Source organism: Leptidea sinapis, chromosome 19 (genome assembly GCF_905404315.1).
Source record: "Leptidea sinapis chromosome 19, ilLepSina1.1, whole genome shotgun sequence".
Classification (NCBI taxonomy): domain Eukaryota; kingdom Metazoa; phylum Arthropoda; class Insecta; order Lepidoptera; family Pieridae; genus Leptidea; species Leptidea sinapis.
The window spans coordinates 6,419,090-6,429,475 of NC_066283.1; the positions used below are offsets into that span (position 1 = coordinate 6,419,090).

Below are 10,386 nucleotides of genomic sequence, written 5' to 3' on the forward strand. Positions count from 1 at the left end.
AAATCAAACTTCACTTCATATTTTGCCACCACAAGCATTGATATGGAATAAATAGAAAATTCATAGGGCAGCTCATACCCTACCTTTTTTGTTATGACATAGACACTAGATAGATTATATTATGTCCATAGACAAGCAATGTACAACTTTACCTTAATGCCCCCCACTCGATCCTCTACCACCATGTGCCTGAGATCTGTAAAGCTTGGTTTTTTTAAAAATTAACCATTACACACTCATTTTTATTATTCAAACAAGATTTCAATATTTTCTACTATACAATTGAGTAAGTAGGTAACTTACAAAAATATCATACTTTGTATGTGACAATTTTTTTAGATCACTATCTACATTACATACATACTTAACATGATTCGTTAAATTATATCAGTAGAATATTTTTTCCAGAATACCATAATTAATGGATTTCTAATTTTCTTTATTCCAATTGTAAATCGGACTGATGCCAGTCACGGAAGTCTGCATTTCTACACTCTCCATAATTTGTAGATTTAAATACAATTTATATTTCGTTGTTTCAGTTCTGGGAAATCATCTCCGACGAGCACGGCATCGACCCCACCGGCGCTTATCACGGCGACTCAGACTTGCAGTTGGAACGCATCAATGTTTACTACAACGAGGCTTCCGGCGGCAAATATGTGCCCCGTGCCATCCTCGTCGACCTGGAGCCTGGCACCATGGACTCTGTCCGTTCTGGCCCCTTCGGACAGATCTTTAGGCCAGACAACTTCGTGTTTGGACAATCCGGTGCTGGTAACAACTGGGCCAAGGGACACTACACAGAAGGAGCTGAACTTGTAGATTCAGTTTTGGATGTAGTCAGAAAAGAAGCAGAATCCTGTGATTGTCTACAAGGTTTCCAGCTAACACACTCCCTTGGCGGCGGTACCGGTTCCGGTATGGGCACACTACTGATCTCCAAGATCAGAGAAGAATATCCAGACAGAATCATGAACACATATTCCGTTGTCCCCTCGCCTAAAGTATCAGATACCGTAGTCGAACCTTACAATGCTACTCTCTCAGTCCACCAGCTAGTTGAGAATACAGATGAGACCTACTGCATTGACAATGAAGCATTGTATGATATCTGTTTCCGCACGCTCAAACTATCCACACCTACATACGGAGACCTTAACCACCTCGTGTCGCTCACAATGTCCGGCGTCACCACCTGCCTGCGGTTCCCCGGTCAGCTGAATGCCGATCTTCGTAAGCTGGCCGTCAACATGGTGCCGTTCCCACGTCTGCACTTCTTCATGCCCGGTTTCGCGCCCCTCACTTCCCGCGGAAGCCAACAGTACCGCGCTCTCACCGTACCCGAGCTGACCCAGCAAATGTTTGATGCCAAGAACATGATGGCTGCATGCGACCCTCGCCACGGCAGGTACCTCACCGTCGCTGCCATCTTCCGCGGTCGCATGTCCATGAAGGAAGTCGACGAGCAGATGCTCAACATTCAGAACAAGAACTCGTCATACTTCGTCGAATGGATCCCCAACAACGTCAAGACCGCCGTGTGCGACATCCCTCCTCGTGGTCTGAAGATGGCAGCCACCTTCATTGGAAACTCGACCGCCATCCAAGAACTGTTCAAGCGTATCTCGGAACAGTTCACCGCTATGTTCAGGCGCAAGGCTTTCTTGCATTGGTACACTGGCGAGGGTATGGACGAGATGGAGTTCACGGAGGCAGAGAGCAACATGAACGATCTGGTGTCGGAGTACCAGCAGTACCAGGAGGCGACCGCCGACGAGGACGCAGAGTTTGACGAGGAACAAGAGCAAGAAATCGAAGACAACTAAACATTACTCGTCCTGTGGTAACACTCCCTTTGCTCCCTTTCGACATTTTGTATTATTTGCCTTCTTTTCTATGTTTTTTGACATGGCAGTCGCAAATCATTCCCAGTATTCCAGATTTTTCAAACTGGAAACAAGGGCATTCTCTGACCGTTTACGACTGTAAACAGTTCGCCTCTGAGAACCCTTAACGCTTGACTATCATCAACAAGGTGCTGTCAACATTGACTCAAAAGTGCAGATCTTTTGTTTAAATAAGGCTGAGATTTTAATTTTCTAAGTTCACTGTTTTTAATCTTTGTAACCATAATGATTATGCATGGTACATTCTGAAGTATTTTTAATGTTGATTTCAACATTTTAAATTATTTCTAGTAATTAAAAACTTGATAAAGGCAATCAGTTTAATTTTCTAAGTTCACCGTTTTTTATTATTTGTAACTGATTATGTATCTGCTTAATTGTGAAGATTTTAAAGTTGGACTCAACATTTTTAATAATTTCTAGTAATTAATAAATGATTTAATTTAATCCGAAGTATTATTTCTAGCGAAAAAATTATCGAGCTTCTTTGAGGACTACATACAGTAAGTCATCAGTCATAGCATGGTCAACAATATAACTGAAGAAAGAACACTAGTTGGCACTTTTGACATAATAATAATTCTTGACCGCTGCCCAGCCGAGCCGTTCTATATTACAGTGCATCCACACTGCGACCGCAGTTACTTGTACTGTGTAGATCAACGTATCCAAGTGTCTCTGTAACACCCGACAGCAAAAAGTTATTTACTGATAACATTGGTAGAAAATAGGTATGTTACCATGTTAGTACACACATATTGTTAAGGAACGTTAACCTTAAACCTAATTTGTGGCGATATGGACGCCATGAGTAACAAGTAGCCGCAAAAGTAAAGTAGGTGTGGATGAACGGTTCGATTCATCTTGAATTAGGTAACTATTTTTCCGGCTAAACAGTTTGAATATGCTCTCAGCCCTTCAAAGTAATATGGTGTGATGTCAACCAGGCTAGCCATTCACTAACGCACGGACAATCAATAGTTGGTAGCTACTGACATGGTAATCGAGAGGTCAGGTAGCCATTTTTTAATATTACTTATTTGGAATGTAGGTTTCATATCTACATAAAGAGATTAGAAATGCATTTTCTTGTATGTTAATGGTACCTAGATAAGATTATCTACAATCTACATGCACATGAGTAAATAAACGGTACAAAGACTAAAGGCTTGTTCAAATCTTAGCGGTATCCGCCACCGTATGCGGTAGAGAAAACAAGAGTTAGTAGGTATGTCGTAAAAACATCAATAGACAACACTGATCTATTCCGCTCTAGCCACGGAACTTGATACTAAATACCTGAGAGACACCCTCGGGGTATGCACTTATATCCACAGTGGCAGGCTCAGGTCGCTCTAGCAGCGAAACTATTCTAAATACTTGAGCGAAACCCGCGCGGTATGTATCTCTACCCACAGCGGCAGCGAATACCGCTCATATTTGAAATAGGCCTTTATCTTCTTAGGAGCGAGAAAAATTGTTACCTCTTTTGGTAGGGTTGTCACAAAGTTAAGAGAAATTAAACAAAACACTTATTGGGTTTGATGATCGATATCAAGTAACCCTAGATACCTACACGATTTCATAGAAAAGTTACAGAAGTGTCCGCATTACATTGTAAACGCCTATTAATATAAATTGTATCTTACCTTCTAGTTTAGAAATGTATTTTAAAGATACTTATATATTTTTAAATATTTATTTCATTTAAAGACGGACCGACTAGACTAGAGTTCTAACTCGAGAAATAAGAACCATGTATTGATGATAACATTTCATTAAAATGCTTTTCAACTTAAGCCCAAACAATAATTATTAAAAGTTTCGTGTTAATAGCCATTGAGGAGTTCCTTCGTAAGGAGACAATCCTATCTGCAGCTGCAGTTCATGGCGAAAATATTTTTTGAATTAATTAAAATTTGGATGTCAAAATCAAATACATTCTCATCAGCACTAGGCGGTCGCTCCCCAGAACAATCTTCTTCCGCCGCGGAAAATTATGTTTTAAACAATATGGATATCGTATCAGAGGTTCTCGAGGGTGCAGAGGACGAATTTGGGGCCATTTTTGAAGTCCTTGATGGCCGCCACGCAACATTATGATTTCAACAATATGGATATCGTATCCGAGGTTGTCGAGGGTGCAGAGAGGTGGTGAGGACGAATTTGGGTTCATTTTTAAAATTCAAAATGGCCGCCGCGCATAATTATTTTTGTGTGGTGGTTATAATGATAACTCTAATACCAAACAACTACACTGGACAGCAAATAAACCGGGCCACCCGCTACTTTGGAGCTGTGATTTGATTTTCTCGAAAAGTATAAAACTTACAACTATCAAAGTTATACCTACTGAAAGCGCGTTTCATGATGATTAAAGGAAATTCATTGGTATTAATCAATTTTGTAAGTGTTGATTAAGGCTCTTACAAAAAAGAGCCATTTTTCAATAGTCTTATTCTACTAGTTAACATAAAATAAAATACTGAAACACAACAAAAAATTAAAAGGTTATTTTTCAATATTCTCTCCCCTTGCGCGGATAACAGCCAGCATCCTTGTAGTCATCGACCTCACGAGTGACGACGATGTAATCTTGAGGAAATGTGTTCCACTCCTCTTCAATTGCTATTTGCAGCTCTGGAAGACTTATTGGAGTAGGTACCCGGGCTCGAACCCGACGTTTCAGCTTATCCCATGAGGGTTCTATCGGATTCAAGTCCGGGCTACGAGCTGGCCAATCCATTGTATGAATGCCGACATCGCGTAGATACAGGGTCACCACGTGAACCACATGAGGCCGTGCATTATCATGTTTAGAGACAGAACGTTTGGTATTTAAATAAAACAACTGCTTGACTGTGAGGAATATGTGGAAGATATATGAAAGATATGATTTATTAAAAAGTTACACGATATATATACAAAATCCTTAAAACTAGTTACCCAATTACAATCGTTACTTAAAAAATATTTACAAGTTCAGAAAATACACACCAATACTAGAGCTTACATTTTAACCAATAGTAAAACCTTTCATTCAATAAGAATTGAGAATAATATTATATGTTCTATCTCGCTCTAAAACTAATGCTATCGCAGTTTGTGTAAACTCGCGTCGAAGCTCGATCATACGATGTCAATGAGCATTCCGCACCTACGCTATTGCTCATTGATTAAAATTGCATGAATAGCGATCGACCCCCGACGCTTCACTCGTCAGTCGAGTCCGCTCGGCCTTGCTGTGCGGTTGTATAGCGCGGAGCATATGACTGATCACGTGAGTATGTCTGCGATCGTCGAGAGAAAGTACGATGCTTGAAACTTCACTGAGATGACTACTGATGATCTGTATGATTCTAAGAGTTGATGTACAGCATTATGAAATGGTTCTTATCAGAGCTAATATTACGTTATACAAAATGAAATGTTCTTATCAGAGCTAATATTACGTTATATAAAATAAAATGTTCTTGTCAGAACGAATCTTTCGGCATACGCTTATTACAGTTATTATGCACGATTACTATTTCTACGATCTATAATGCTACGTTACAAGTTAGGTATTAGACATTTGTATTGATTGATATTATTGGTTGTTGGTACAGCTACACATGCATCAACTGACATATATTCTGACCGATATATCCTGCGTAAGGTACCTGATAGTCTGCGAGGATTTCAGTAATGTAGCGATGAGAAGATAAACCACGTGCATGGCCACGGGCCGTCGGTTCGATGAAAACTAACGCTGTACGCGGTTAACGAAATGCCGACCCAGACCATTACAGATCCTCCTCCATAAGCAACTGTTTCCACGATGCAACACTGAGAATAACGTTCTCTTGGGCGACGATTTACTCTCTGTCGTCCGTCACTTCCATGTAGACTCACCCTGGTTTCATTAGTGAAGAGAACATTACCCCACTGCTCTAACGTCCAATCCCTATGCTGCCGAACAAATTCAAGCCAAGCTCGACGGTGGGCTACCGTTAACGCAGGAACTGTTGCAGCTCTCTTTGGAGTCAGGTTCCGTTCTGCAAGTCTTCTTCTGACGGTATCTGAACTTATGACCAGTTGGCATTCGTTACGCAGACTTTGTTGGACTTGAATTGAACAGTAAGTAGGATATAACGATCATCTGCTGTTGATGTAGTCCTTGGTCTGCCCGTACCTGTACGGCGATCGAATGCTCCAGGCTCTAGATATCGTCTGTAAACTCGTTGCACTGAATATCTGCTGATTCAAAGTTTTCTAGCGAACTCGCGTTGTGTGCGTCATGCTTGAAGTAGTGCTACAGCTTGAGCTGCTGCCTGAGGTCGTATCCATTATTGACCGAAAAAAGGAGCAAAATCGCGTTAGATCAGACGGTTGACAAAAACTAAGGATATTATAAAAAATATCCGACTACCCTCATTATAGTAAAACGAACGCAAATCTCTAGTCAAAACAGAGAAAATTGTTACCATTGCAATGTGAGTTGTCGCTTCTTTATAATAAATTTATAGTCATTGTAATCACCATGAAACGTACTTTCTGTAAGTATAATTAGGACAGTTGTAAGTCTTATACATTTTGAGAAAATCTGTGGTAGTTGGTGGCTCGGTTTATTTGCTGTCCAGTGTAAAAAGCATCGGCTGTCGGAAATTGTTATGCCACATGGAACTGAAATCGTTGAAATCAGGAAACTGTGCTAACGAACACGAAACACTAGAAAACGTCAGTATTTTGATGTGTCTTCTTCACTGCATAATATTAATATAACTGCTTCATTCACGGAATGATGATGCAAATGAGAATGAAAGTGACGCTTATATTATAAATACCTAACTTAGAAGCAAATAGAGGCATCATGTCTCGTGAAAAATAGTAAACCTTACATTTATCCTGATACTCTATATCCATCTCTCATAGCCTAGCCCTGATTAAAAATACTAATTTTTTTCAGTAAGTATTTTTAATCACGAACTTTTCAGAAGTTTCACATCTACCGTGTGTGACTTGAAAAAAATGTGTGTGTATACATTATTTTTTAAACTGAGCTAAGTGTTATCTTTAACTTTAGTCTGTGGTATCCTACACTACACTACTACACCTATTGTCCTTAACAAATATGCATACTTCGCCCTAATGGCCGCAAGTTTCCATCATAGCCTTTCTGCTGACAAAAGTTTCTATGTCGATTGTTTACTAGCCCAAGACCTGTTAGATATTGAGTCGTATCTTAGCAACATGACATTCTCTTTTTTCAAAGTCAAGGTCAAATAAAGGTTATTTAAATAGGCTTAAACTAAGCGTTTTGGAATCGTCACTTAAAATAAAGTAAGTATTTTAAATTACTGGATACTACTATACAGGGTGTCCCAAAACTCAACGATAACCTGGTACCGGGCGAGAGGCCGAAAGAAAAACAATCTATGTCACTTAGTCAAGCGATGACAGACATTTTTTGAAAATGTTAAAAATTTGACACCCTTTGTCGCATTTTTAGGTACTGTGATCGCAATTTTCACAATTTTACAGTGATTTTTTTAATAATGTTATCTCAAATAACAGTGCTATTAATGGTAACTACAAATGAAAGTAATAATCATTGTTAACTAAGTAAAATAAATTAAATTTTGACGAGTTATGGTTTATAAAATTTATGTCAGTCAACTTTGACACTCTACGTTGGAAAAAAAATGTACTACACTACCTATGGCAAGTTTTTTTAAAAGATGGCCCATTTAGTCTAGATTTCAAAATAGTACAACACTTGCCACTTTTCTTGTCAATAAAACTGCTATTTCGTATGATATGCGTAGGGATCCCTCAGTAAAAAAAAATACCTAATATTCTTTTGTTTGAAAAGTTCGAAGTCTCCATTGTTTGTAATGAACAAAAATGATAAAAAGAAATGGATAGTAGTTATGGTATTTGTCAAAACGAGACGTCACTATCCGTCTCACTCACAACGACTCATCAGTCGTTCATAATAAAATTTAAACAATAACATTTAGTACGCATCGTTTCTTCGTTTACTGCGCTTCTCTCGTAATCGTGCTACTTTCGTACTATCGACTTTGGCTTGTGTTACCCTGGACTTGATACTCTATCTGTACTTGACGACTCTGGCTTTGTTTTTTGGACTTTGTGCTGTGCAAACTGTGTGTGAACAACATGCCGCATTTGTACACACCGCAAGAGTATGCAAATATGCATCTTATCTACGGTCGTACAAATCATCGCTTGACTAAGTGACATAGATTTTTTTTCTTATTTTTTTCATAACTGGTATACCTTGGCCTCTCGCCCGGTACCAGGTTATCGTTGAGTTTTGGGACACCCTGTATAATATTATAAATGAGAATTTTTGTAAGAATGTATGGATGTATGTTTGTTCCTTTTTAACGAAAAAACTACTGAATGGATTTTAATGAAACTTAACAATTATATAGCTTATATATCAAAATATTACATAGGCACAATTCATAAAGATATAGTGTGAATTCTCCAAAATAATACGATAAGTTTAAGTAAGTAGATAAAAAATATTCAAACTGAGAGGTATCAATGCGTGCGGCACAAAAATTGTACAAGTTACAAATATCATAATATAAAGTATAATTCCTTATCAAATATAATGTAAATAAGTTGCCCCCCTGGTTTAGTCGTAGTCTCATCAATTCTCTTAATAAATTGCGAAATATACTATAAAGTGGCGCTATAAACTATATAAGAATCCTATAGCTAATCGCGTTAGTCATCTTGCAAGGATGAATTACAATCTCCATATTAATAATATCGAACAAGGTATTGTTAGAAATAATAAGTTATTTTGGTCATTTACCAAACAAAAACGGGGTGGTTTGAGCTTGTAGCCGGGTAATGTGACTGACGGAGTTACAGAAACGTCCGATGGCATCTCGATTTGCAACTTATTTGTAAAACAATTTTCTCTTGCACTTAACTCTAACAAGCAAACTAATACCTCTGTAGTTGAATCTTCCGCATATATGAAACACCTCAGTGATAACAGTATTTCTGTTACAGTTCCTACTATAACTAGTGAAGAAGTACTAAAACTTATAAAAGGTATTGATCCCAATAAGGGTGCAGGTCCAGATGGAATAACTCCACATTGTATCGCATCTTGTGCTTCAGCTCTAGCTGTACCATTATGTTCTGTTTTTAATAAATCACTGGTATCTGGCACTTTTCCGGATAAATGGAAAACAGCTATGGTAGTCAGTGGCGTAACTACCTAGGGGCTAGGCGGGGCAGTGCCCTCATGCTCAGGGGGCCCTCGAACCCTTACCACAAATCTCGACTGAACTGAACTTTTGGAAATTTCTCCCATTTTCAAAATAAATATTTATATTGACAGGTTGCAACCCCACTTCAATCATGACAACTCAGTTGAGAGAAATTCAAAAGTTATGATTCTTTCTGTAGGTTGGTAGTGTTGTCAATTTGACGAATAGTGATATGTACGTTTTATTGTGAATTCGAGTTAAGTTTTTTTTAACGAGGACGGATAAAAAATTAATGCTGTATCAGGAGTAAGTAAGCTAATGTCAATAAACTCTTTTGTACTGGTCAATATAGTGGTTCAATTTTATTTGATTATACCACTCATATTGATGTCAACAAATCGTGTCAAATCCATTGGTCAAATCTATTTATTTCGGCTACAGTTCATTGTATAACGCGAAATATCGCTGACAACGCCAAGAAGGACAAGATAGTAAACAAAACTTGCCCAAAATTGACAAGTTTTTTAGTCAGCCTTCTGCAAGTACATCTGGCCAAAATAGTTCTATTGATAGTGACTCAAGTAATGTGGTAACTGCAGTGTTGGTTGAGAAGCCTACTGAAGAAGATTCGACATTATCATTGCAGTTGGAGATACCTCCGCCGCCAATCATGTGAACGTGGATGATGTTTGCATGACACACATAAGAGCGGAGGGTTTGGAGGAACCACAGACCTCTTCATTTTTCGAAATTGTGTACGACAAATCTTATGACTTGGGAAACTTCACGAACAAAATATTAAGTGATAACGGAAAACGTCACATTCTTGATATGGGGCCTTTACAGCCTTCAGGACCTTTTCCAACAGACATCAACCAGAACAATAGGTGTTTTTCAAAATCGTAATACGTTACGTGTTCTAAATATGGGCCAGTTAATCGTTTTTGGTTGTGTTATTTCAAAATACCAGACGCTGCCTATTGTCAACGTTGCTGGTTATTGGCTTCACAAAGGTAAAAAATAAAGTTTAGTGTACGGGAATTCGAGATTGGAAGCATTTATCAGAAAGAATTAATACAACACATTTGTTCGAGTGGCCATTCGGAAGCATGTGCTGTGTATGAATTTTGGAAAAAAAACGATACTAATACTATCGACAAGGAACTTGAAAATGAAATTCGCAAAGAAGCATCATTTTGGAAAATGGTTAGCAAAGAGTTCTTTGGCTTTGAGAGGAC

At 38.5% G+C, this 10,386-nt stretch overlaps 1 protein-coding gene across 2 annotated transcripts in view; it reads left to right on the plus strand.

The window, feature by feature from the left end:
- The window catches only part of LOC126970005 (tubulin beta-1 chain), a 35,690-nt gene extending 33,719 nt beyond the window's left edge, over nt 1-1,971 (plus strand). The window contains exon 3 of one of the 2 annotated variants that reach the window (XM_050815684.1): nt 1,030-1,971. In XM_050815684.1, coding sequence (XP_050671641.1) covers nt 1,030-1,829 — 800 coding nt within the window. In that variant the 3' untranslated portion in view covers nt 1,830-1,971. Of the gene's footprint in view, nt 1-542 lie in introns of both variants that reach the window. The other variant, XM_050815683.1, reaches the window with a different exon arrangement.
- The last annotated feature ends 8,415 nt before the right edge of the window (nt 1,972-10,386 follow it).